This window comes from Takifugu rubripes, chromosome 15 (assembly GCF_901000725.2).
Source record: "Takifugu rubripes chromosome 15, fTakRub1.2, whole genome shotgun sequence".
NCBI lineage: Eukaryota > Metazoa > Chordata > Actinopteri > Tetraodontiformes > Tetraodontidae > Takifugu > Takifugu rubripes.
Genome location: NC_042299.1, coordinates 13,919,097 through 13,946,597, shown reverse-complemented (window position 1 = coordinate 13,946,597; position 27,501 = coordinate 13,919,097). Strand labels below are relative to the sequence as shown.

General features: G+C 46.8%; 1 protein-coding gene across 2 annotated transcripts; it reads left to right on the top strand.

The window, feature by feature from the left end:
- Nucleotides 1-200: 200 nt before the first annotated feature.
- On the top strand, nucleotides 201-27,501 carry ephb4a (eph receptor B4a). Of its 2 annotated transcripts, none has more exons than XM_003971264.3 (17): nucleotides 201-989; nucleotides 14,154-14,224; nucleotides 15,770-16,054; nucleotides 16,615-17,005; nucleotides 18,869-19,021; nucleotides 20,186-20,521; nucleotides 20,597-20,721; nucleotides 21,158-21,323; nucleotides 22,493-22,586; nucleotides 23,891-23,955; nucleotides 24,099-24,212; nucleotides 24,522-24,769; nucleotides 24,851-25,066; nucleotides 25,203-25,352; nucleotides 25,638-25,831; nucleotides 26,229-26,387; nucleotides 26,466-27,501. In XM_003971264.3, exons 1-17 carry the CDS (start codon nucleotides 911-913, stop codon nucleotides 26,572-26,574), a joined length of 2,955 nt encoding a protein of 984 aa, XP_003971313.3. In that variant the 5' UTR covers nucleotides 201-910; the 3' UTR covers nucleotides 26,575-27,501. The 2 variants fall into 2 exon arrangements, with proteins under 2 accessions (XP_003971313.3, XP_011609883.2); XM_011611581.2 differs by having other exon boundaries at nucleotides 21,155-21,323.

Sequence of the window (27,501 nt, the reverse complement as noted above, 5' to 3'; positions counted from 1 at the left end):
GTAATTCGTAACAAAACAAACTGAACATTAAATTGCTGTCAGACACCCGTTTTCGTGCGTTTATTTTGAAGGCCTTTAGCGGAAGTATTGCATCCTGCCGCGAGCCCTTGATCGTGGTGTTATGGTAACGGTTGTGGGCGGAGCTTGCTGGTGCCGTTCCGCTCCGCGTTTGATGCGGGGATGAAAACCCCGGTGACCAGCTTTACGAGCTACTTCTGCGCACAACTTTTGATACCCGCCGTGAGACCAGACCGCATCCCTCGCCCGGAGGACAAAGTAGACATTTCTGACAGTTTCAGACTAATTAAACTCTCCATCCAGGCCAGGTCAGAGGCGTCTTGCGCAACATCCCTGCCACCTTTTGTGCATTTTTTTCCCCCTTCGAGGCGAATATTTTTGGGAGAAAAGAGGGCAGGTAAACACCTGCCGGCGATGCCTTCCCCTGGACGTCTGGAGAAAATGCGGAGGTAGTTCGGCAGCGACCGGTGAGGAGGATCATCCCCGGCATGAGCAGATGCACTGAGGAGCCCGGGGTGTGGATTGATTGAGTCTGCTCGCTCGTCGAGCCGGAGGGCTGAATTTGGAAGAAGTCGTGTGGAGCACAAAGAGCGCATTAAGGCAGCGGAGGCAAGTTTCAACCTCGCAACTCATGTGCCGACAGAAGAGAATCGGGCCAGTCAATTTGTTCTTTCTTAATTCGTTGACTCTCACCACCTGAAGTTGGACAATTGAGGGAAGTTTCGGTGTACCCGCTGGCATTGAAGTCTCTTTTTTTATTTTTTAAATTATTCTACTGCAGTGTTTCCACCGACGTGTGAAGCTCTAAAGTCCACTTTAAATCTCAACTGCACAGCCGAACTCCACTTGTCACATCCCTTTTTGAACTGTTGTTTTGTCGGCGTTTGATGCCATGGAGCTGACACATTGGAGCGTTTTCTTCCTGCCTTGCATCTTCCTCCACTGGACTCTCCGGACTTCTGCAGAGGAAGGTAAGTCTGATGATGCTTAGACTTTCCTGTGGTTGCAGTTCTTCCTCCCCGAAGATGCAACCAAACCAAATAGGCCATTTAAAAGGATTCTGATGGGCTTCCTCCAAACACTCTCCATCTGACCGACATTAACTCAACTATTGACATATTCCCTTTGCTCCTTTTCCTTAATTGACTCGCTGTTTCTTATATGCTCCTCAAAAAAGGTTCAATTTGCACCAAAAAAGTAACATTGATTCCTTTCAGGATGGCCATTTCCTAGACGCAGTCACTATTAGTTTTCTCTCCCCAGTCATCAAAAGCACCCTGGGGACTCAACCAATTCACCCTGAAACCAATAAAACACATCTGGTGCGTTGAGGCTAATACATGTCTAATGTGCTCTCTGTGGTGGCGGCGGTGCGAGCCGCTTTGATGCTTTGAGGGAAAACAGCTGACATCCCGGAAAAACTGATCAATTTCTGCCCCCTTCATCTGCACCAACAAACAAACTGACGTGGATTAGCAGTCAGAAACCAGCCGGGGGGGGGGGAATGTGATGTCTTAGAAGGAAACGGTGAAAAATATCAGGCTTTTAGCTTGTTTGGCCAGACTTGTTTATAGTTCCGCACCATTGGCATAACAAGAGGACCAGTTTCTGGGTAATTTGCCTAAACACGGGAAGCCCTGAGCCACACAGGCACATTAAAGCATCGTCAGGCTGGGGGTGTTTATTCACTCAGCATCTCCCACCACGTCTCCATGTTTTAGCGGCTTTGTTAGGGAACATTTCACGACGTTTGAGTCATCTTTAAGTTGATGCGCCTTTGTTTTTGCCGAGGAAACTGTGAAAAGAGCTTTCAGAAGAAAACGGTCTTAACAAATAGCAGGTCTGTGTTTCACGAGGGATTAAAGGATATCTTTCTATTGCAGTTTATTTTTTTCTGCCGGGCTCTGAGAAGCACCAACTGCTTGAGGATGCATGCTGCTTTTTTTTTCTTTACTCATTATTTCTCGCCGTGCTTTCTCCCGGTAGATGCTGAAGCCTTATGCGGCGCCACGGTTGATTTCATTTGCCTTTTTTACTTTGGCATCGATAGAACGGATGTGCAAACACAGACTTGCAGAACGGGGACGCGACACTTGTTTCTTCGGGCGATTCCCGATGTTGGTGACTGTGAAAATAAATATGCAGTGCCAACAATGAGCACTCTAACAATGAAACTTTTCCTTTCTCGATGCCCTCCAATCAGTGGTCCCTGTAAACAGGAACGCCGTGAACATGCATGACCAGTCAGGCACTGTGGCCGGAATTTCGGTCTGTCATCTGCCTCTGGTTTGAGGTCGGACTCCCGATCTGCTGATGCCAGAGCTCCTTTTTCTGCAGGATGTGCTGCATTATGTGTGTTCACGCAAGGTTTCATGTGGAGTGTTTTGGAGCCCGGGCTCACCACTTGTGCACACACCCCAAAAGAAAACTCTGAATTTCCACGTCGACCCAAAGTCTTGATCCCTACAAGGGGGGAAAAAAACTGTTGACTTTTTCGTGCACTGTGGGATTTTCCCAGACCACTGAGGCTGAAGAGGGACGTTTCAGCTGCAGACTCTTTGACCCGAATCGGCTCCAAAGGTCACTGGCGGGGACGGTCCCTGTTGCTTCCCAAAGCAAAAGCACCTTGGCTCGGCTAAGAAGAAAAATGAAGAGGATGTTTGCCTTTAGTTCCAGTTGTTTATCCTTCCCTCGTATAACACGCGACATAAATTTTCAGCTGTCGGTGGCAGGAGCATTCCGACACCAAACCTGCCTCCGTCCGCGATTCGTCCTGCTCTGCATGCAGGTGCAACACGGGCTGGATGGGAATAGCAGACGCACCATGGACAAGGGTCAACGTGCCTTGTCGACCCACTCCGGAACATCTGGGTCTTGCCAAGTGTGAACAAGATGTCAGAATTCCACATTGGTTAATGGGCCGCTCCTCAGCCAGTATGCTCCGGATCGTCCTCCCTCTTGTTCTTCACCTTGTACCGAATTCCGTAGTGAACTGATGGGAGGGTAGATGAAGCTTCCAGCTGCCAAATCTCCTCCTTTTCCAACGTAAGGATAAATGACTCTCTTACACACACCACTTGCTCGCTCAGCACACGGATCTCTCTTCTGTCTCCAGGAAGATTAAAACATGAACCTCTTGATCAGATAATTACGTTGGCGGGAAATTCATAGCGAGCTTTGGTGAAAATTAGTAATGGAGGTGAGTGTACGTGGAAATAATCTCGTGTATCTGGCCAGGTTTTCAGCCTCCACCCCCCAGATGTGACCTACGATCTACCAATGTTGGCTCCCCTCCCCACACCCCTTTAAAATTCCTTCCACATGCAATTTCTCGCTGCCACACATGGCAACAAGCTGTTTGTGTCTAAAAGGCTGCTGGCTTTTCCACCTTTGGGCACCTACAACTCCCAATTTTTAGCCGTAATAATAGAAGATGAATAAAAACATTGGTGTTTGAATCACGTAGGCCTCCATGACAGCAGTTGCATTTTTAGCCCTGATTTTCAGCCAAATTCCAATAAAGCAAAGTGCATTAAAGGGGAAAGATGCTGGCTTTCAAATAATGATCTGTTTAATTTGGCGCCTTTCGTGTCACCAGTATCAAAAATGGCTTTCAACATCCTCAGTCTGGTAGTGGCAGCGTCCTTTTAGCAAATTTCTTTATTTTGGCCCTGCAGGCTTTTACTCGGCACTGCTGCGTTTTACAGCATTATAAATCCTTCAGCACAGTGGCAATGAGGGCGATGTTGTCTGCGATACAGTTAGTTACCATTCGTGCAGCTGCTGCCTCGTATGTACAAATCATCTTTTTAGCATTGTGCATCTGCCAGTGTGGTTTTGTTAGCATAAGCACGCCTGGTTGTCTGTTAACTTCTGCTGAAGGGAAGGGGAGTGAAGCCTCATCCATCACTTCAGGAGCAGCGGTCTGTTCCTTATCACGCTTCCCCTCACGGAAATGTTCTAATGTTTTAGCACTTAAAGTCGGAACACTCCACGTACCGCTCTAGCTTCATGTTTTCAAGAGATGAGCATGTATAAGACATTCTCCATACTATTACATTTGATGTGATAACTAAACTATTAAGTGAATCTTTGTGCCGGGATGCAGAGTTTCGGCAGAAGAGAAGCAGCATCTCTTTTGTGCGGAAAATCTAATTTACTTCGATCTACCCAAAGAATAAAGCATTCACTCTAAATTTACATAGACTAAGAACCTTTTTTTTAAAAAAAACAACAGGACAATCTTGCATTTTTTGCTAATCTCCTTTATCCGGTCACCTCCTGAATCCTCGGTCTGAAAACCAGAGCGATGAAGAGAATAATGCTTCTGAATCCAAACTCACCCTCACCGAAATGTCTCAAATGTAGAATGGATGTTTTTATCTCAGGGGCCTTACTTGAGCCTCAATCCCTTCTTTCACAGACATGTTGCCTTTTCTCTTGCTACTCTTTCCACGTCTTCTCTCTCCTTGATGTTTGACGCGCACTGTGCTGTTTTCCCTTGCTCACTGTCTCCCCTGCCGTGGCAGTGTGGTTCTTTCCCCAGAAATCCCTTTAAACGGAACCGATTTTTATAAGAAAAGGATTTGCATTTAAAGCAACCCCCCCTCCTCTGGAAGCCTGTAGCCCATCATCCACAGCACCTCAATCCCATGATTAGCTTCCTCAAGAGTTAAACAGGCAGCAGAGTGCCACAAGTACCCCCGGTCCGTGTCTCTCTCGCCCTCTCACCGAGGATGCATATGGCAGCGGGGAATTGCAGGTGGATGATGGTTCAGCTCGTGGAGCGGATGCACCCCCGCCCTCAGCCCATACATCCATGTCAGGCACTCGGTTTGGAGAGGCAGTCTGTCCTCCACCCACACGTTGCCGTGCAGAGAGTGGGACACAATGGGGGCAGGCTGCAGCAGAGAGGGAATGAGGCCACAGCCGATCAGCCATAAGCACCAAGGAGAATGGCACTTTTAGAGGGGTGGGGGGGTCTCTTTGAAGTAAGTCAAGGAGAGAAGGGGCGGGGGGGGGAACCGGTACAAGTCCAGGAAATATAGAGAGCAAGGAGGGATGGCAAGAGGGGGTGAAAGTAGGTGCACATCCGCACGCTGCATAATGAGCAGAGCAGGTATAGAACCGATTTGCATTCTGTAATCGTGCACACCTGGGACCGGGCGTTTGAGACACAGGTGATGCGCTGAACGTGCCATTACAAAAAGGGATTAAAAGGACCTTCAATTAGACGACAACTGTTCCGTAGCGATCTATGTCGGGTCCATCTTTTTCATTTATCTAGCACTCTAATCACAGCTGTTTTTTGAAGCCCGCTGAGCAACAATCGTTAGCGACGCGCCTCTCCGCGCCATTGTTGTCTTCTGCCTTGTGATGTTTTCGTAATTCGGTTCAAAAATAGACTGAAGTCTTGCAGGGAACAGCAACACGAGGCGGGCGGGACGTCTGAGGCTGGATGTGCAAGAATTGATTAAGGCAACCTTAATGCATGAAAAAAAACCAATAAAATAAAATCCGCGCCTGACGCGTGCATCGGTAGACGTATTTCAGCTTGAGTTCGGGATATTTTCCTCCCTGCGTCAGAGGCTGACCTACATCTCCTGCTTCATCCTCCTGTTTTAAGTTAAAATGCAATTCAGTCCTTTTGAACGCGGCCCAGAGAACACGTGTATGTTTGCCTCCACGCCGCTCGCTGGGGCTGCTTTCATATACGCGCTGAGGCCAGCGGGCGCTGCTACACACGGCGTAACCGAGACATCCCTGTTCACCGGCCACCTTTCACATGGCTGCGGGCTTTAGGCTGCGAGAAGAGTGGGTCGCGTTAGTCAACGAGGCATCGCCACCTTTTTTTTGGACGGGTGCAGCAGGGTGGTGGTATTTTTAGGGACTGCCACACTCCAAATGTGCTTCACTCCATGTTCTGTCCTGTCGACATGGCTTCAGAGACGACCGGGTAACTCGATGTTACTGAACACAATCCGTTCTCTGAGACTGGACCCAAGTGTGGTTTTCAAATCCAAACCACGGAGCGACTGATTTCAGTCCTGGTGCTGGGGGAGGAAAGACGATGACGGCGCCGTTTGTGCTCCGAGGAAAACCGAACTTTATTCTCAATTTAGAGGCAACTGCCACATGCAGACACTCGACATGATATGATCAGTGCGATATGTCGTCCTCTAACCAAAAATAATGAGCGTCTGTATCCTCTCGCTTCTCCACGGCTGCCCACGAGACATTTTACAACTTCTTCTACCTCTGCTAGTCTCCTTTTTTTTAGATGTGTGCTTTGGTTGCCCTCCCCTCTCTGGTTCCCCATTTTCAGTCCCGCTGATGTGAACCGTGGCGGATTTAACTCGTAAGTGAACCGAGACCCAAAGAAATCGCGGATCTCGGTTCACGTACGAGTTAAACCTGGTGCGGCCGCTCTTTGACCTCTTTGTTTTCAGGTCATAATAAGTAGAAACTCCAGAATTCGGGAGTTCTGTTAAGACGAGCTGCGGTCTGTTGGAAGCAGGAAGTGTGAAACCACCATCAGATGGTTGCAGGCGAACACTGATGAGCGGAATTAGCTCTCGGAGTGTCTGCTGTCATTTGAATATAAAAAGGAAGCGAGGAGAATATTCTGAGTCTGTTTTATGGTATCTTTACTTAGATGTGCCAATCCTTATGGTTTATTTAGCCGATGTCTGCACTGTTACCTTCAAGCTGTCCACCACCCACAGCAGCTTAGTCACTCTGCCCCACGTCCACCCCCCCCACCACTGAGACAAAAATGACTGAAATGTTGATTTAGATTTAGCAAATGTGTTAAGTATAGCAGCGGATTGAGTGCGAGGCGATTGGATTCTTCTCATAATCAGACAGGTTTGGAACAGGATGGATGGTTTTTCATTTAGCGCTTTATAAAGGTTGGCGTTTTTGAATCCAAGCTCATTCCAGTGCTGCATTTGTTTGAGTCCTTTCAGCCCTGTATGAGAACAGACACATCACAACTTTATAATTAAGCTCAATCTATTCCTGTTTGTGATCGCACAGCACAAGCCAGGAGCTCGCTAATGGCTAATCTATAGCTATTTAACCAGCAATCTCTCTGCTCCAATTATTGGACACAACAAAGACAGCTGCTGCAGAGTCTCCCGCTGATTAGGAAGATCATCTGAGATTTCTCCACCCTGCGGGATGTCGGCCCCTGACCAGAGCGGTCCCCGCGGACCCAGAGGAGACGAGAAGATGGATATCTTCTTCAGGGTTTGACGGAGGGTGCCAAACAAGCCTGTAACTCTCGTCCTCTATTGATGTTTCTGCTGTGATGACACACAGCTCCGAGCAGGTCTCTGGCTCGGTCCACTGGGTGGGTGGGGGGGGGGGGATGTGCAATACGGAGCCCCGCGGTAGAGAGCAGGGAAGTATATGAGTTAACCCGTCGGAGCTGGAACCTGGTCAACGGGATAATGGTGCTTTAGTGGAAGAAACACTCCTCAGATAATTGATGCTTTCTCCATTCCTATTACATAACTGAGCATGTGAAACATCCATTAGCTGAATCCCAGGATCCAGAATGGTTGCTCAGATATTTGCCGGCACATTGACTATGTGATGAATCAAAGCGTAGTGGGTCATTTCCCAATCTCAATGGTTTTTTTTCGTCCCAGGTTTATTGTAATTTATGGCTTCTCTAAGCTCATTTCCTTCCCTCTGTGCAGTTGCCGTTAACAAAAGTAAAATCTTTTGCTTTGAGCAGGCCAGTCGCAGCTATTGGCCTTTTCCAGATCAAACTGATGAAATGTGCTGTCCACGCGTCCCTCTGCGCCCCTCAAAGCCTCCACCGCTTTATTAATAGATGCAATGCCAGAATGTGACTGTCAGCATGCCATGAATGCAGAAACAAGAGATTTGACCGCTGGTATCGTGTGTGATCTAGAGCAGGCTCGTGCCAGTTTAAGCTGGCAGCTTGTTGAGCTTTTATATCCATTCATTTCACAATTTCTGTTCATAGATTGAAGAAAATCATTTCATGTTCATTTGCGGCACCATTTGCTCATATTTTTATGATGATTATTGACATTAGAACAAGATACAGTTAAAGTTTCATTTAGTTAAAGCAAATGTGGCCCTAATGCCTCAATACTTTAGAATAAAAGTGCAGAGCCCTTAATTTGGTTTGTCCCTGCAAAATGAAACCAATCAATATGTGACCATTGTTCAAACTGCTCTCGGCCTCTGCAGCAGGAGGCGAGTACAATAAAATGTTAAATAAGTAATGCGGTTTTTATTTTACGTGCCGCTTTCAGATGGATTTGTTCTCGGTATTTAGTCGCCTCTGATAACCATCATTTGCAGGGGAGATTTAGTTTTGTGTAAACAAAGGGGGCAGAAAAAAATATTAGAAACCAGAAGAGGGTACAAATGTTGAGGTGAGTTTCAAAAGTTATCCACGAAGGAAAAAGTCTCACGATAGTCCAGGAGGGTATAGCCGGGGTATTCCGAATCAGACAAAACACGCCAACGCTGGCCAACCGTGAGAACAGTCCATAAATAGGTGGCTTGATTACCGAGTGTCTGCAGGTGCACCAGTCCCCGGCACCACCTGTGGCTGAGGCATGGCTCCACCATGCCCCCCCCAGGAGAAACCCTGCAAAAAAGTTCCCAGAAACTGGGAACGTGACACTTTGGCCTCAGCTCTGTGAATTTTTGGTCCACTCACAGTTGTTGTTGAGCAGCTACCACATGTGGATTAGAACCTATCACCTGTAGGCGCTGATATAAGCGGCCCAGCCAGCCTCTCCCATCCTCTTAACCTTACACTCAAAAATGTATAGAGCTCCAGGCTTATATATTTCTGATCGAGTCAATATACCCGTTAAATAAAGGAAATGAATCATCTGTGCTGGTGTCTTAATCGACTTCTGTTTTTTGTTTAATCCTTTCCTCCACAAAGACACTCTTATGAATTCCTGTTTAATACCCGGCAAGAAGTGGGGGGGATTAAAGGGGATCCGAGCACGAGCACAGATGAGCAACAGCCAGATTGAAAACGGCTGCAGCATCGCAATGCATTTATTATTGGCAAAGGTAAATTAAAAATAAAAACTTTGACCTCCCAGGCAAACTCTCCACTTAAAGCCCCCCCCCCCCCCCTTCCCTCCCCCATGGAGAATGGTTCTGGGGTGAAAGCACCAGCCGTGCTTCATGTAATCATCCTGTGAAGTGGTGATTCTGTGTGGACCTCAGCTGTAACAGTCAAAGGTCGGGTGCCTGTGCTGTGCTCAGTGCTGCGGGTCAGCAGGTTTCAGTCCCGACACTTTGGTTTCTGTCCAGAGCGACGCTTCCTCCCTCATGCGCATCCTGTCCTGGGACCAGCAGAAACCTGCATTCACATGCAAGAAAGGAGACAAAGAAAAGTGTCAAATATTAACACGTCTTCTCCGCCTGGCTTTGATGCACTTAATCGCTATCTTCTGTTGTCCTTCAACGTCGCTGAGCTCATCAACACGTGCCACAAGGGGCCTTTGTTATTCAGGAGACCAGGAGTTAAACAGTGGCCCACATTGTGATGGTCCATGAGAATCCTGCCAGGAAGTAGACAGGAACTACAGGAAGCTGGTGTCTAATCTTACCAGACACCACTCTGCCACAGAAGCAAACACTGTTTTCACACACACACACACACCCACACACACGCACGCACACACACACACACACACACACACACACACACACACACCTGCTTTTCATGTTCCCACGCACACACAAGCATTGGAAACTACCTTTAAACTGGGACATTATTTTAAATTGTATTCCAGTGCCACCGCCTTCCATTATTATTGGTGTTAACACATTGGAAAAGGTTGTTAATAAGCACAATCGGTCATAATGAATGTGATCTCCATAAGGACAAATGTATAAATTTAATATTCAAACAAACAAGCAAACTTTCCAGTCTTGGCTGCAATCCATCAAACAAATGTTAATAGAGACAACGTTATTAAAAACACCGGTGCTATTCAGCCATGTGTGAATTTGGAATCAACACGTTGAAATAGATGCAACTGTTAAAAATATTGAAAGTTGATTATTACAGGAAATGAGGTTATTCTGTTCTTACCCCCCAAAAAATGAGAAAAATAGAAAATCCCAGTTGTGTCTTTGTTGGGAAGGATGAATGATTGAGCCCAGGACAGCTGTGGAGAGATTAACTGTTTTGACACATTAATAATTAGCTTTTAAGATAATTTCCTGAACCTAGCAAGGAAAAGTAGAATCCAAAGTAAACAGTGTTAGAAAAGGCTCCTTCTGTCCACAGTAAGTTCTGGAAATTCACCACAAAATAGTTTCTCAAGTGTCCTTCTGGTTTTAACTCTACTCCCTTCAAAACTTATTTCAAATTGAAATAATAATCTCTCGTATCAAAGAAACCGATGGTGGCTGATCATGAAGGCTGATCTTTACGTGTAACACAGGTCAAACAGCTGCTGTGCTCCTGCATCTGTAATTCATCCTGTCTCAATAACAATAATAATAATAACAGTGCAAATGAAGCCTTACATGTGTGGGATGTTTTCTGCCTTGTTTCACATTAGCTTACCAAGATGAACAGCAACGAAAGCTCGAAGGTAGCTGCAGATGTTAGCAAATACAACGGCCTGTTTTTCATACATCAATCAACTGTAAATCTGACGCACCACTTCCCCCTCAAGCATCTCCCGTTTTCCATTATCCCCCTTCTAACCCCATCTCAATTCCTCTAGCTCCGCGAGGGTAATTGGCACTTTAATTAAAATGAGGACTAATTTCAGAAGCGGGAAAAATGATCACTGTCCTATAATTTCCCGATCACGCTCCATCCAGAAGGACGCTTCAGTACTGTGAGAAAATGGAAAGATTTGGCCAGAGAAGTCTGTCAACAAAGTCCAGTCCAGAGAAAATGGGTTCCGCTTTGGGTTTTGAGGTCATACAAAAAAGTCTGAAGAGCTGTATAGAAAATGAGGGTCAGATATTTTCTTTATCCCCCCTACACACACACACACACACAGAGCACAGCTTTGTGGAAAAATAAGGTTGAGTTTTACATTTCAAAGGAGCGCCGTGTACAACACCCTCCGTGTACAACACCCTCCGTCTACCTTTCAGTCAGAAAACTAATACCTTCCCATTGTGGTTCTTTAACAAGAGGACGTGAATAATGTTAAAACCAGGCAGTAAAAGCAAAAATATGGACGGCTGTTTATTTAATGCTTAACAAATATGGCTAACTATCATTCTAATTCCCTGCCTCGGGCTGACACGGCCCATCTGCCAGTGCCAGGATCTGTTTAGACTTCTCTAGTGTCTCCTAATGCGGATGATTGTTTGGGTAATTACTGTACAACCGTTTGTTTGGGATGTTAAATACGGACAAATGACGACGTCTCATTGTTCTTTCATTTTTGAGCGCTGGGGGCAACTTTCCGGGGGGTGGGTGGCCTCCAGTGTTGTAAGAATGTGGGGAAACGCCAGCTTCCTCTAACAGGGCTTGAATCTGGGTCTGCTTCAGCGGAGGGCAAGGCCCTGCATGCACAGAATAGAAACACGGAGCGGTGCATCCTGTCTCATAAACCTTAATGATAGAGCACCAGCGACTGTGATTATTCGGTGGAGGTGGTGATTTTTCTTTCCATCTCACTGGTAAAAAAATAAAACTCCCTAACCTGAAGCCGAGGCAGGTGTGCATGAAAGCAGATCAGGCAGCCTCCAAACATGAAACCTTAACGTTCCGGAGGTGTTTTAAAGTCTGCCACGGTGAACTCGCGGCGGGCTAATGCAGGGAAACCACCTTTCCAATGATCCTCTTGATCCACTCCTCCCTCAGTTCTCTCCAGACCTCCTTTTGTTCTTCATCACCTGAGGTTTTTCTTATTAAGCTGGCGGGTTTCGGTGGGTTTGAAGTGGAGCGGGGCGGCATGCTTGTGTTTCCTGACAGGGAGTTTGAATAGAGTAAAAAGGAGGGGGTTGTAAAGAAAGAGCAAGTAACACAGGGGGAGATTACTGATTACTAAGATCACTGATTAAAAGTCACAGTTACCCGCAACCGAGAGAATTAGTGACGTCGAGCCACAGCTTTCGTTCGCACCCAATCGGCTCAGCGGAGGGGAGCAGTTCTGCACGTGTCGTGCATAGACATGCAGAACTGGGATTTTGGTGATCATTGACACCATTATGGAAAACCAGGGATAGTCGCAGGGAGTGGAGCGCTCGCAGATGACAGCTGTTTCACGCCACTTGTTCTCCCTCTCTTCGTTATTCTGGATTAAAATAGGTGGTCTGATGCAAGGATAGCAGAGAGACAGAGGAGGACGTTCTGATCACGTTATCAAACTCATGCAGGCTATTGAACTGCGCCACACTCCTATTTTATGCTGTTATTAATTCCTCGTAGGTGGGATCCAGAATTCATTGAAGTCACAGGGGAGAGCTAAAAAGTTACTGTCTACTTCAAGCACGATGGAGCAACAAGCCCATAATGAAAACCACCTTGATGCTGTATTCAGGCGTTGCAGCAGGACCGAGGACCTAGTTTCTGCTCTGTATCGAGCTGACGCCCTCCCTGATCTGATCTTTAGCAGTTTCATTAGCGTCACACAATAGCAGCAACGGAGTCGGCTGTGGGACGGCGGCTCACGTCGCACAGCTTTCCGCGCGCCTTCGCGTGCATTTCATTGCGACGTTTGCTGGTAAGTGGTCGAAGTGATTGGCTCTCACTTCAGCGAGGATCCCAGAGTTTGGGAACTGTAGGTGGCCGAGTTATTTCTGTGGAATACTACAAGTGTGTGTAGAGCTGTGTAGCGGAGCAGCTACGACACGCTGAGACCCCGCTAATGTTTTTGGCTCCAGGTTTCCATCCAATGCAGTTTTGCACATCATCTGGGCTTCACTGTTTTCAGTGGCTTATTGCCGATAATGAGATGTGTTTTTGAAAGAAGTTAGAATAATATTTTGATAAATATTCCCAGACTGAGGGCCAAGTTACTACTGATGAAATAAAAGAGGCGATCAGGGAAGTCTCAAGTCTTGATAGATGACATAAACAGTGTATTTATCATGAATGTGATTTCCCTCCCCTGAGTTGATTAACCAACAGAGGAGTATTATTTAGAGAGTACGGGGTCAGCAGACCCCCCCCCCCCCACACACACACACACACACACACACATTTCTATTGATACAGATGGAATGATTCAGTCTGAATGAAACTAGTGCAGATTCAAAGCAGATGTTTTGACCAGCAAAACAACATATTGAAACACGTAGGAGGTACAGACGGCACATTTGTTTGAGGGCCGCGGCCCCCCCCCGATTAAAGCCGTTTACATGTGTGTATCTTGTGGAAGTTTCACTCAGCGTGCTGCGTTTCAGGCAGCGTTGTACACAGAGCAGATTTCATATTTACAAAAGCAGAAATGAGACTTCAGAAAATTACAGCTTTTCTTTAAAGTGCAGACAGATCCGGTCTTTCTCTGTGTGTGTGTGTCTGTGTGTGTGTGTGTGTGTCACCACCAGACTTTTATATCCTGTACCTAATTCAACAAAATGTCTTCATGACCCCGGTGATAAAGTCAGAGCGAAGCCCCCATTTCCTCCGGCGCCCATTCTCCTGCAGGTGCTCTCCTTGATCATGAGACTGGGGAGAAGAACATTAAATCCTGTTTATTGGTAAAAGACAAGCGCCGCACCCTTGCGATAGGAAGCTGTGGAGAACAAGTAGGGCTCTAAAAGCGGGTCTGTTAGCGAAACCTCATCCCGTCCGCACAAACACTACTTCATCAGAGACAGTGGGGGCTGTCCCATCCGCTCTCCCAACCCTCCTGGATTTGGATGAGACTGGAATCATGTCTTCAAGTGGTAGATAAAAAAAACCCAAAATGAAATTCACTCATTTTGTAATCATAGTTTGCAGCAGAGTGGGTCCAGGTGTCTACAGGCGTGCCTCTGGTATCTCCCTGATGGACATTTTCCTCAGGTTCAACCTGACATCCGCCCTGAAGAGCCCGTCAGACAGCTCAGGACTCGGACAGAATTTATTTCTATGTAAATGTGTTGTTATTTTTTATAACCTATGCTGAGAAATCTCTCTCTGTTCACATTTCTCCCCTCAGAGGTCCTGATGAACACCAAGACAGAGACTTCTGATCTCAAATGGACCATCTACTCCACCTCCAAACCTGAGGTATGTAATCCTGGCTAATCTGCATTACTAACGCCGACTTGGTGATGACTGGGGATCTTTTGGCTTCCAGCTGTTCCTTTGTTGCCTTGGAAATAAAAGAGTTTCTTATATGGCCGATAACTGACAGAATAAAGGGAAGCCGGAGAGAAATGTGGGATTCATCGCATATTGGAAGCAGATGCTTTAACATGTTCCATCAGCCTTGAAGCTGAAGTCACTAGCTGCCCATAATTTCAGATGCAGGAGCCAGAAAAACACACATTTGTAATCTGATCAGCTGAGCGCCGGTTGTTGGGGTAGTTTTGCCAGCAGCGTCGGTGACCAGAACCCTCTGGCGCGGGCAGGAAGATCTCTGGAAGTGGAAGGAAACACTTAACAAATGCAGCTTTTATCAAGACGTTCAGACGACTTTGTATTTTTGGCAGCAGGCGGCCCAATTTAGATGTAAATGCTGGAATCCAGTTCTTGAAATACTCAAAATCTAAATAATATGTTTTTCACAGCAGTAGAGGCGGTTTAATTGGGTTGACCTAACATAAACAAAACTGTAATGTTTAATAAATCCAGTGTTTGTGATAACTGGAATGATGTATTAACATGTCTTATTGGTTTACAGAATCTGTGGTGTGAAAAGGGTTTGATTCATGAGTCTCTCTGTTTTGCTTCAGAGGACTTTTTTGTCAAATCCAGATGGGCCCCTGTGGGATATTTTGTGCATCATCATCACAGAAAATATTTTGTCGAGAGAAAAATGTGCTGCCACAGTCCATAGTATTTATTTTTTAGGATTAAAGGGGGAAACGCTCCCTCCAAGTGATGCAAACCTGGCTCTCGGTGCTCCGCCGCACTGTAATTCATTCCAACCAGTATTCTGCCTCGCTCAACACATCAGCTGCAAATGGATTTTTAAAGATTTACATATTTACATAACTGAATTTTCTGAGCCTCAAGTTCAGCAAATCTGCTAAATTCTGCCCCAAGTATGTTAATTTCCTGCTCGTTTCCCACTCTGGGGAGCACAGCGATGGTGAACATGTTTGCTGCAGCCTCAGAAGTCAAACATTAAAGCCTTTTTCTTTCTGTTTCAGTTGGATCACCAACAAATGTACTTTTCTGTGGAGAGTTTCACTTCATAAATATTTGTAATATCCCCTCTGTATTCTTGTATTTTCGTCTAAGAGCGTGTTTGAAGGGTAAGAGATGCCAGCGTGCTCTGTTTGACAAGTGTGACTTGTAGTCCCGCTATCTGGGCTGCCGCTCAGCAGGAGCAATGATTTAATAACCCACATTCAAACTGGGACTGGATCAAGAGCCAATGCAGGCCAGATCTGTCCCAACGGCGCCTCGCAGGTGCACTGTAACCAAGAGCCAAAAACCCTGCAACATTAACATGATGAATAGCATTTTAATGTGAGAGCCTCGGCCAAAGTTTTTACAGAAGAATTAAATTGGCTAAAGCCTCACCCGAAAAATCCCCATTATTCTGGGTCAGGTGTTGCTTTGACGTTCAAACTGACGGCCCTTTCGTCTCCCCTCGGTCCACAGTGGGATGAAGTGAGCGGTTTAGATGAGGAGAACAACAGCGTGCGGATATATCAGATCCTCAGCTGTCAGACGGGCAGCTCCACCAGCCACTGGCTGCGCAGCGGCTTCATCCAGCGACAGGGAGCGTCTCAGGTTTACGTGGAGCTGCGCTTCACCATGATGGAATGTTCCTCCAGCACCCACCACCGTAGCTGCAAGGAGACCTTCAACCTCTTCTACTACCAGACGGACTCCGACGACGCCACCTACTCTTATCCACCCTGGATGGAGAACCCGTACACCAAGGTAGCGCTCTCTTATTTTAGCAAATCTTCAAAGTCTCGTAATTGAGAGTGGAGTTCACAGAGACCTGGTTTATGCTGAACTCTGGAGGGGCTGAGGAATTAAACAATATACATCCTCATTGTTTCAGGACTCCTCAGCTCTTCCACATCTCATTCTTTCAAACCTTGTTCTACCCTTGAATGCACAGCTGGAAAAAAAAAATCTGTGAAATCGGTCCCCTGCTCGCCGGCTAAATTACAACTTAATAATGTAACAGTGACGGAAAAATAGAGGTGATGAAATGTTCCCTGTGATGAATTACCTTTCTCTGAACTAGAGTTTTGAGACCCTACAAGTTGACATTCAGAGTATACGGTAACAAATGGCTGGCAGGAAGGCAGTAAATCAATCTAAAGTCACCGTGGTAGGCTTTGGAACATTCCCAATAATATGAAACATGTGGTATCTACGGCTGAAATGTGTCAGACATAAAAACCAACCAGTCCGGTCCTTCATAAGAGCGTATCCTCGTGTTGAAATGCAGCCCTTACATAAGATCCTTTCCCTTTCTTCCTGTTTAGGTGGACACGGTGGCTGCAGACTTTCTGCTGCGGGAGGGCGGGGAGAGGAAATTCAATATGAAGACCTTTAAACTGGGCCCTCTCTCCAAGAGAGGTTTCTACCTGGCCTTTCAGGCCCAGGGTGCCTGCATGGCTCTGCTGTCTGTCAGGGTGTTCTTCAAGAAGTGTCCAGCCCTGGTCAGCGCGCTGTCCTCATTCCCAGAGACCGTTCCTCGAACTCTGGTGCAAGAGGCGCAGGGTGTGTGTGTGGAACAAGCCGCCCAGCAGGGGCCCAGACCACGGCCACCTAAGCTTTTCTGCGGGGAGGACGGCCACTGGGTGGGACAGCCGACCACCTCCTGCGCCTGCCTACCTGGATTTGAGCCTGCTGAAGGACACACAAGATGTAGAGGTGAGAAGGAGGCTACGTGTGCGCATATATGTATATACAGCAAATCCATAGAGGCAGCGGGGCAGGCAGACTAAACAAGAAAACAATGGAAAGGGTTCAGCGTGCACGGCTGAGGAAGTAGGAGGTGGAGGAAGTTAATGAGGCAGAGGAATGAGGGGACAGAGAGAGGTCAGGTGATCCGCATTTCCCTCCGAGGGACGAGCGGGGTCAAAAGCTCACCGCTGCGACAGCTCGCGGTTCACCTAAGATGGAAGAAGCTCGAGAAGACCGGGGAGGCGAAAGGAGCAAGAGCGGGGGCGGGGGGGGGGGGGGGGGGGGCGGGGGAGCTGGAGGTAAAGACCACTTGGCTTTGAGAGCATCAAAGCAAAAAAAAACAGGACGAATGAAGGAAGGAGCAGGAAGATTCTCTCAGGAGCTGAGCAGCAGCTCTGTCTAATGAGTTCAATTAATAAGCCTCATGCATAAGCCCCCTCCCCCTCCCCCCACGCACACGCACACACTTATTATCACTCCACATTTAATGTTGAGCACAAAAACTTAAAAACAAGAAGGTTTGGCTTTTTCTCAAGAAAACATGGTGGCGTGTCGGCGTTTGGAGGCAGGATTAAGTTTGAACTCCGTAGGAGGTGTGAGTTTTAAATGACCCCCCCCCTCCCAAAAAAAAGAGATTTTCTGATATTTGGATTCTGGTGAGGAGAGTTTGACATTTCCAGTGTGTCCCTGAAGTGAACTGAGGGGGAATAAACGCAGCACAGCAGAGGAGTAAAGTGCTCAAGAAGCAAAATTGAAATTTCCTTCATAAACAAATCATTTCAGGAAATGAAATAGAGGTCCTGCTGAATTAATTAAGCTGCACCACCTAGAAACAATACCACATTTTGGGGTCAAACACTTTACTGAACACTGTCACTAAATATAAATTTACTGCCTAAATCCCACTGATTTAATTAGCTGACAAAGAGCATTGGTTTATTCTGCTACTTTTTACAATAGTGTAGGATCATCTGGAGTAATTCCAAAACAGACTTCCACAAATTCCTTGAATTGGAGTCATCACTTTCATAGTATTTCTCACTTTCAAGTATATAAATAGTCCTGAAAGTCTACCGCACACGTTCACAGATTACTGAGCCGAAAGCTGTCGAATACCAGCCACAAACATTCGGATTAGTCATATAATCCCATTTTTTGGCATTCGTGTGCGTTCGATTTATGAAATATAATGAAACATTTATTTAACATGCAAGTTTTGCGATGTGCAGCTGCACCGGAGACTCCTTTTTTCCCACACTGGGGAAATTCCCGCTGGTGGAAAACGTCAGAGGGCGCGAAGCGTCCCGAGTGTGTTGACCCCGCAAAAAGAAGTTTTGACTACAACAATGCTCCACTTGGTGTGAAAGTTTATTGTTTTAGTCCTTTATCTCAGCACCAAGGCTGGAACTTCCACATCAAATTTAATAAATATTGCAGTTTTTTGGCAGCAGCAGCAGCCGCTTCCTCCTCCGTTTACAATATAGGATAAGACTGATTAAAGAATGCTAATGTCACTCATTCTGTGTTTATTACGTCGTTATTATTGACTCGTTTGCTCCTCCTATTTAAATATGCTATCCTAGTGCTTGGCTTATCTTACCGGACTAACCCCTGTGAGTTTATAGCCCTCATTACGTGGTTTTGTCTGTCACTCTGGAGCCATCTGGCACCAAAACACCAGGGCGACTGGAGGTAAGAGTTCAGGCTGACCTCTGTGCCCCTAGTGCATCGTGGATGGAACTCTTTTATTGCGGCGCTCTTGAGTGGTTATCTCCTGAACCAGAACGCAGGCTAATTTGTTTCCTTCTTGTCTCCGCCTGTCCTCATCAGCTTGTCCTATGGGCCAGTTCAAGTGGGGCACAGAGGGCCAGTGCACCAATTGTCCGGGATTCAGCTACGCCACCACCAGGGGGGCCTCGGTGTGCGCGTGCCGTTCAGGATACCTGCGTGCAAAGTCTGATGCTCTCGACACCCCGTGCACCAGTAAGTGTGCGGGAAAATAATTACTGCGTCTGTACCTCCTTTTGTCCAGTTCAGGTCTTCACTTCATAGACACCGTCTCTGTTGTTGTTACCCTTAGGTGTCATTTAGCCAGCCACCCCCCACACACACCTTTGTGTCCATTGTCACACAGCATTCAGCATTCAGATGCATCTCTTTTGTGACAGGTTGTTGGGGGAGGGGAGGGCTGTTGGAGTAGCCATTGATGGCCCCAGCGACACCTCCAATGGCTTTTTTCCCCAGGAATTTAAATTCAGCTGCATGTTTGTTATGTGAATGCGAGGGACTTTTAATTAGGTGTGCCCTTTCGCAGTGGTCATAAACAGGAACAGCTTAAAACCGTCGACACTTCCTGTTCTCCGTAATACACTCGCCAGCAACACTGTACATCCAACAATTACCGATAAAGTTAATTACAAACGCTTTATCTTAATTATTAATCGCTTGTTTGGCTGTTTCTATTATATATTCATTTATTACACTGTACACACCACTAAATTTAATTTGTTTGGAAAATTGCAAACAAGTACTGCTATCTGTGATCGCGCAGAGTTTTTACCCGTTAAAAAAAAGCCTCGCCGCTGTGACAGCGCTGGGTAATAATGTGCTTTCTCAAAGTTAAAATGTGTCATCAGAAAAAAACACCCTCTTTCCTTACATTATATTCAGAAGTCATTCACATCCAGATTGCCTGCGATGTTGCCCCACTTGGGTTTCCAGCGAGAACATTATTAGCACTTAAGTTGCTGCAGGCTCAGCGGCAGAGCTCCGTCTCCTTGGCAGGAACAGAAACTCATTCACGGCGGCTGAGCGGCATTGCTGTTTAGTTATGCTTGGCTTGAGGCGCTCGCTATCCTCTTACAATTTTCAGAGGACGGTGATCATTATCGCCCAGTTTTAGACAAATGTAACCGCACCACTTAAATCCTGCAACACGTATGCTCTCGCGGCGCAGCAGAGCCACTGCGGGGTTATTGCTCCGCTCCACCACTGCATCTGCAGACTAAATAAAACCTTTAGGTAGCTTAGCAGCAACATACGTACGGCAGTTGGTAGGAAAGGGGAATCTATGGCTTGATTGCCTACATATCTGGTTGGGATGCAGACATCATGCCCTAATTCCACTTTTCTTTTGTACCGCTGTAGAACCTCCCTCAGCTCCACGCAGCATTGTCACGCAGATGAACGACAGCACGCTCAGCCTGGAGTGGAACGAGCCGCTGGAGAGCGGCGGCAGGACGGACCTGAGTTATTCTGTCAGGTGCACCGTGTGCAGGGCAGCCGGGACCCCGTGCCTGTCCTGCGGAGACAGCGTCAGCTACCGGCCGGCCCAGCACGGCCTGGTGGAGCGCAGGGTGGAGGTCTGGGGCCTCCTGCCCCAGGCCACCTACATTTTCACAATCCAGGCACTGAACGGGGTGTCTCAGCTCAGCGGCAAGGAAGCAGCCAGTAAAAGCGTCAACATCACCACCACACATGACGGTAAGAGGAGGAAAGGGGCTGTCCGTTTTTTCCGAGTGTCCTGCGGTACTGATGTTCTTTCTGCCGTCCGTCCAGTGCCGTCGCTGGTGTCTCTGATCCAGAGGATCGACTCAACAGAGAGCAGCCTGACCCTGCACTGGTCAGTCCCAGATCACCCACGCTACACCATCCTGCGCTACCAGATCCGCTACTGTGAGAAGGTCAGAACCCAGAGCACATCCCAGCGTTCAGCTGTCCAGCAGTAATGTCCACGTTTGTGGATTCCTCCTGGTTAGAACGCTCACAGGAGAAGAAATGTAAACACGGGAGCGGCTTCGCGGTTACTGTGGATTTACTCAGTCTGCAAACGTGTCCTTCAACTCAAGTCGAACCCAAACTGCCTGTTTTCTCTTTCTCTCTTCTTCTCCATCAAGGAAAACCTCTTTGGCATATTTTGTTACTAATATTACATATATTTCGCATTCCCAGGAAAAAGTCCTCGTGTCCGTGTTGCATGTGACAGATATTGAGATAACATGCAAACCCATTTCAGTTCCAATGTTTATTTAAAGCATTAGAAGTTAAAAACTGAAGCTGTCTTGATTAGAACTCCCCTGATCTGTTGCTGCAGCTGACTCTTGTGTTTGTGCGCAGCAGGAGCGCCGCAGTGAAGACCAGTGCCACCACACGGAGAGTAACAGGAACCAGGCGGTGCTGACGGACCTCCGCAGGGCCACGCCGTACGAGGTCCAGGTGCGGGTGCACACTGCAGCCGGCTATGGCAGCTTCAGCCCCGCCACTGTCTTCCACACACTCCCCGATGGTGAGAAGTACATGTGGGGTTGTGAAGGGCGCTTCACATTTTTCTATGTTCTGGTCGTTTATCTTCATTAGGATGGTTTTGGGATCAATTTCTGGCTGTATTTTTTAGAAATTCATCACTTAAACATCAGCAGGGCGGCTGGGAGCGTGGAGAGAAGATCTGCAGGAGGACATCTCAATAGAAAAGTCAAAATCTACTAACGCACGGCTGAAAATTTTACAATATAACTGGTTGATATACAGTATATTACATATATTACATACTGTATATTACATAACATATATTACTCCAGAAAGACTTCACAAATATAACAGTGCCAGTGTTAAATGTGGGAGGGAAAAGGGTACAATTTTCCACTGTATCTGGCAATGTATAAAAATACAAAAATTCTGGCAAGAAATAAAACATGTATTCAAAATATTTTACAAATTCGAATACCATTAGTTCCACATTTGTTTATATTAGGTCTATATCCAGATAATTTGAAGCTTAAACATCAACATATATTTATAGATTTAAGTGTATTAATGGCAAAGAGAGTAATAGCCCTTTCATGGAAAAACATCAGTAGCCCAGGTGTGAAGAGGTGGTGGTCTGAATTATCTTCAACTCTCCCTCTAGAGAAAATCACATATACAATAAAACACCAACAACATAACTTCCATCGGATCTGGGACCCCTTTATCAGCTATGTATCGAGCACTGACTTGTCTCATATGTTGGAAGCACCTGGGGACAGGTAAATAGTCGTGCTTTGCAGTATTTTGTATTTAAGATCACAGAAGTGTTTGCTTTACGATGACTTATTTTTTCCTGCATAACTATTCCCAACCAGGAAACTGAAAACCTGTAAAGGCCGGGGTGGGGCGTTGACATGTTTGTTCATACCATGTAATCGTATTTTTCTGGGTTTTTTTGTTTGTTTTGTCTTTTTTTTTTGTGCGTGTTGTTTTTTGTTTGTTTTTGTATTTTCTTGTTATAGGGTGAAAACAATAAAAAGAATGTTGGTTAAAAAAAAAAGAAAAAGAAATTCATCACTTGTGTTCTTGTAAGAAGTCGTTATATTTCCTGCAGATGATTTATTTTCTGATTTTCTCAGCCTTACTTGTCATTGCGTGAGTCTAACTCTCTCCCCTCCCCTGCCTCTTTTTATATTGTCTTTTGCCCAGGACAAGACTCCCAGTTTCTGCTCCCTGGCATCCTTATCGCTGCCGGAATCCTGCTTCTCGTCACATTCATCTTTGTGGCCGCCTACTGCATACGGTGAGAAGGGGTGCAGAGCGACAGACAGCTGATGACAGCTTTTGGAAGGCAAAGAGGCAGACAAAATAACAGGAAATGTAAAACAGGAAAATTGAGAAGCAGCGACAGTGACCCTAATTTTACAGTTTTGCACTTCTTTGTTCTTTTGTTTATACAAATCGTCTCTTATCAACGGTGGATTTACACACTGTTAAGCATCCCATTTTTGTTCTGCACCAGACACGAAGCCGAGCTCGTGATGTCTTTGCTTACGCGGCAAAAAGTTGTGCTGCTCATTAGGACATTTTCCTTAGGCTTCATTGTTTGAGTAAATACTGCTGGATGTCATCAGCGAGAGAAAGTAGAGGTGTGTGTGTGTGTGTGTTTGGGTAGGTGCGTGTGCTCTTGTACATGCTATGTAGGTAGTACCTAAATACAAGTTTTACCTGCAAAGTGAGGACATTTTGGTTGGTTTTCGGCACTGTTTGAGGGTTCGTACTTTTTAAGGTTAATGTTACAATTGAGTTTAAGTTGAGGTTAGAATTAGGTATTTAGTTTTCATAGTCCTCACAAAGATAGAAGCACAAATGTGTGTCTAAGAGAGAGAGCGCAAGAGGGAGATTGAGACAGATGACGATAGAGGTAGAGGGCAGGGAGAGACAGGATGCAGGCGTCCCAACCCTGTTTCCACAGGACAGAAGAACAATAGCTGTGACCTTGTGACACACACACTCACTCACAGACACACACACACACACACAAACCAACGGCTGAGGCCCAGATCTGCCACTAACCGAGGGTGGTGCATTATTGCTATTTTAGGCCTATGAAGTGGGAAAAGGGGGAGAAATTGTGGAAGGCAGGAATCCAGTAGCTACAGGGGTTGTGCCCGTGCTAGTGAGATGAGGTTGCACGACCAGAATTACAAACGAACCCCTCGTGTCAAAGAGCAAAACCAGAGAGACGGGCAGAGGTGGACATCTGTTACGCCTGGGAGATCACTGACGATGGCTAAGAACCAAAACAAACACAGTATCGGTCTCTGTGGACTCACTCTCGGTTTGTACCATCAGCTGACCTCTGACCTCTCCGCCCATGAGGTGGGTCAAAATGCCACAGCGCAGCTCACTCCCAGTCAGACGGGCATATCTGCTGCAATCGTCTTTGTTTTTGCACCTGAACAGTCACATTGTAAAACCATTTTAATTTGCATCACATTAGAAACGCTGGCTGAAAAATTCCCACTAAACAGCCGTTCTTTAGATAACTGCTCCGCCGTCCTAATCTCACATTATTCATCCCGCTCTCTCTTCTCCTGCCTGCAGGAAACACAGCCGAGCAAAAGATTCAGAACTCGGCGACAAAAACAACCAGTACCTCGTCGGCCAAGGTAACAAATCAAGGACACACACAGGCGCAGCGCTGAGCTCCAACTCATTTATATGTAGAGAACTATTTTTAATGCGCTTGGGCTCGTCGCTGCTCGTATTAATGCTCGTTCTTTTCCTTTCCCACAATTCTGTCCACTACCAGGGATCAAGGTGTATATCGACCCCTTCACCTACGAGGACCCTAATGAGGCGGTGCGAGAATTTGCCAAGGAAATTGATGTTTCTTTTGTCAAGATCGAGGAGGTTATCGGCGCTGGTGAGGCCCCGAGTTTCCCACCATTTACAAACACACTCTCACTGTTCGACGCCTCTCTATTTTTAGTGAAATACTTTTTCCAAAATGTTATTAAGCCAGAGTTGAATTAATTCGGTGACATTTAAAGTCTGTGTCTGCATTCTTCTTTATCAGACAAAATTCAGCGTGGCCACATAAATGTAGCAATTAATTGCACAATGAGTTGGACGTGTTTTTATTCCCTATTGAAAAGAAAGGGCACCACTAGCTGCGAGCAAGCTTTTATGTGAGATCTGTTCATTAAATGTATGTTTGTGTACTGTGCTGCAGGAGAGTTTGGGGAGGTGTGTCGAGGACGCCTGAAAATCCCGGGGAAAAAAGAAAATTACGTGGCCATTAAAACTCTGAAGGGGGGCTACACTGACAAGCAGAGGCGGGACTTCCTGTCTGAGGCGTCCATCATGGGCCAGTTCCAGCACCCCAACATCATCCACCTGGAGGGGGTCATCACGGCCAGTTGCCCTGTGATGATCCTGACGGAGTTCATGGAGAACGGTGCTCTCGACTCCTTCCTGCGGGTGAGGATGATACAGAAAAGACCCCCCCGAAACACGCCGCTGCCCCGTCCGCTCATTAATGGAGTCTTTTCTCCCCCGTAGCTGAACGACAGCCAGTTCACACCCATCCAGCTCGTGGGCATGCTGCGCGGGATCGCCTCTGGCATGAAGTACCTCTCAGAAATGAGCTACGTTCACCGAGACTTGGCTGCCCGCAATATTCTGATCAACAGCAACCTGGTGTGCAAGGTGTCCGACTTTGGTTTGTCACGCTTCCTCCAAGAGAACTCCTCCGACCCGACCTACACCAGCTCTCTGGTGAGTTGGCGCTCCTGTTAGCATCCGTCTGCTCGTTAGCCACCGTGCATTTCCCTTTTTTGATATTAAGAATTCACAAAAGCAAAACTCGTCCCTGTTCGAGCCGGGAATGACCTCAGTTTTCGCCTGTTGTCAGGGGGGCAAGATCCCGATCCGCTGGACAGCGCCAGAGGCCATAGCCTTCCGGAAGTTCACGTCGGCGTCAGACGTGTGGAGCTACGGCATCGTCATGTGGGAGGTCATGTCCTTTGGCGAGAGGCCGTACTGGGATATGAGCAACCAGGATGTAAGTTTAAGCCACGTCCATTAAAGATGCAGCTCTCTACAGTTGTTTTATTGATTAATTGGTTAATTCTGGTCAATTGAAACCAATTTAAAACCCTTTTCCAATTTGTTTTATTATTCATTAATCCTCTAATCATTACAATGAATTATTTATTCTTTAATTAGTCTGTTTGATGTTATAAAATGTTGATCTTTTAATGTAAAGAGAGGGAACAAAAACAAAGGAAATGTGTGTTTATATCAGCAAAACGAGACCTAAACTGACCTCATCTGATCTCTTCCTCAGGTGATCAATGCTATCGAGCAGGACTACCGGCTGCCCCCGCCCCCAGACTGCCCCACCCACTTGCACCAGCTCATGCTGGACTGCTGGCAGAAGGACCGCTCGGCACGGCCTCGCTTCGCCGACCTCGTCAGCGCCCTCGACAAGCTGATCCGAAACCCGCCGTCGCTCAAAATAGTGGCTCAGGACGGAGTCGGGTGAGTGGAGTCTGCGTGATTGACGGGAAGCCTCGGATGAGGTCACGGAATTTGCAGAAAGAGGAGAAGGGAGCGCGTCTTCAGCTCGTCTCAAGATAGACATTAGCCTCCCACCGCCCATTTTATGTACCAACTTAACGTCCTGCTGTGACCTGTCAGCCTCTTGCTGTTCACACTTCCATTCCCCACATTCTGGCTGTCAGCTGATCCTTCAGGGGGGGGTGGGCTCCACCCCTGACAAATCCCATTGTCTGTCCCTGTCAGTCACTCAGCGTCAGATTATACCTCAGCTTGTGGACCGGAATGTTGCTGCAGGATATATTTAAGCGCTTCGCCATTAATTGGATGACAGTGCGTTTAAGTTGCTCCTTTGTCCCCCCCCCCCACTGTCCCCCAGGCCGTCCTACCCCCTGCTGGACCAGCGTGCACCTTTGGCTCTGTCAGGCTGTGCGTCAGTGGGTGAGTGGCTGAGGGCCATCAAGATGGAGCGCTACGAAGACAGTTTCCTGCAGGCCGGCCTCAGCACGGTGGACCAGCTGGCCCAGATCAGCACACAGTAAGTTCCGGCCTCGCTCCCCTTTTCTCCGTGTGAGCGCGTTATTATTTACACGTCTTCCTTTTCTGTTTGTTCCAGGGATCTTCTGCACATGGGAGTGACCCTGGCAGGACACCAGCGGAAAATCCTTTCCAGCATCCAGACCATGACCTTTCGGAACAAGAGCACCACCACTGTGACCTTCTGACTCGCCTGTCTCCCCGTCTGGACGTGATCACCAGCACACACACGCGCGAGCACGCTCGACCAAACACGGACTCCACGAGAGGACGTCTGCATGACCGGAAGAAATTGTAAAAAAAACAAAACAAATAGAAAAAGAAAATGAAAAGAGACCTGCGAGGACAAACGAGTCCCTGCGAGCAGCAGGAGACGGATATTTTTTACAGTCTGTGATCAGTCGTTTGAGGTCCGGACCCGATAAATGTGTAGAATCATGAGAGGAGACGTCGGCGTTGACAAACCGTCTCGGCGTCGTCGTGTCATTTTTGAAGACTGACAGTTTTATCATGATGAGAAAAAGTCACCTCGCCATTTGAGGGATCTCATCGTCTCCGTTGTTGTGTAATTAGGACTGAACGGCCTTCGTCCGCTGGGTCCTGCATCGAATCCGTCTGGATCCGCACAGACGCATCTCACCCAGGCTGATTCCAGCTCTTGGCTGGTTTTTTTTTTCCTTCCATCTGATTGCGTTACCTCCTCTTTACTCAGGTGTGATGTGTAATGCAGACTGGAGCGCGACGTGCTGGACCTGCTAATAAAGTCTCCATCTTCCCCAGTCTGCCTCCGTCTTCAACACCTCCACGTGTGAGGAGACGCGGACGCATCAGCACTTTTGTCGTCTCAGAGTGAATTCTGTGTGCAGCAAGTCATTGTGGGTATTTGTGAACTGGGCTCGCCCGCTTTTACTGTTTCCAGACTGAACAAGGACCAAGAGAAGACTGTAGAATTGATTTTCTTTGTAGAACTTCAGGACAGGAAACTACCTGATTGTAAATGTGTTTTTTCATGGTATAGTCAAGGAAATCTATTAGTCAGTATTTTCCATCTTCCAGTGCCATTCAAATGTCTCTGTGGACTTAAATGCCAATTTTATAAATAAGAAATCTCTGAG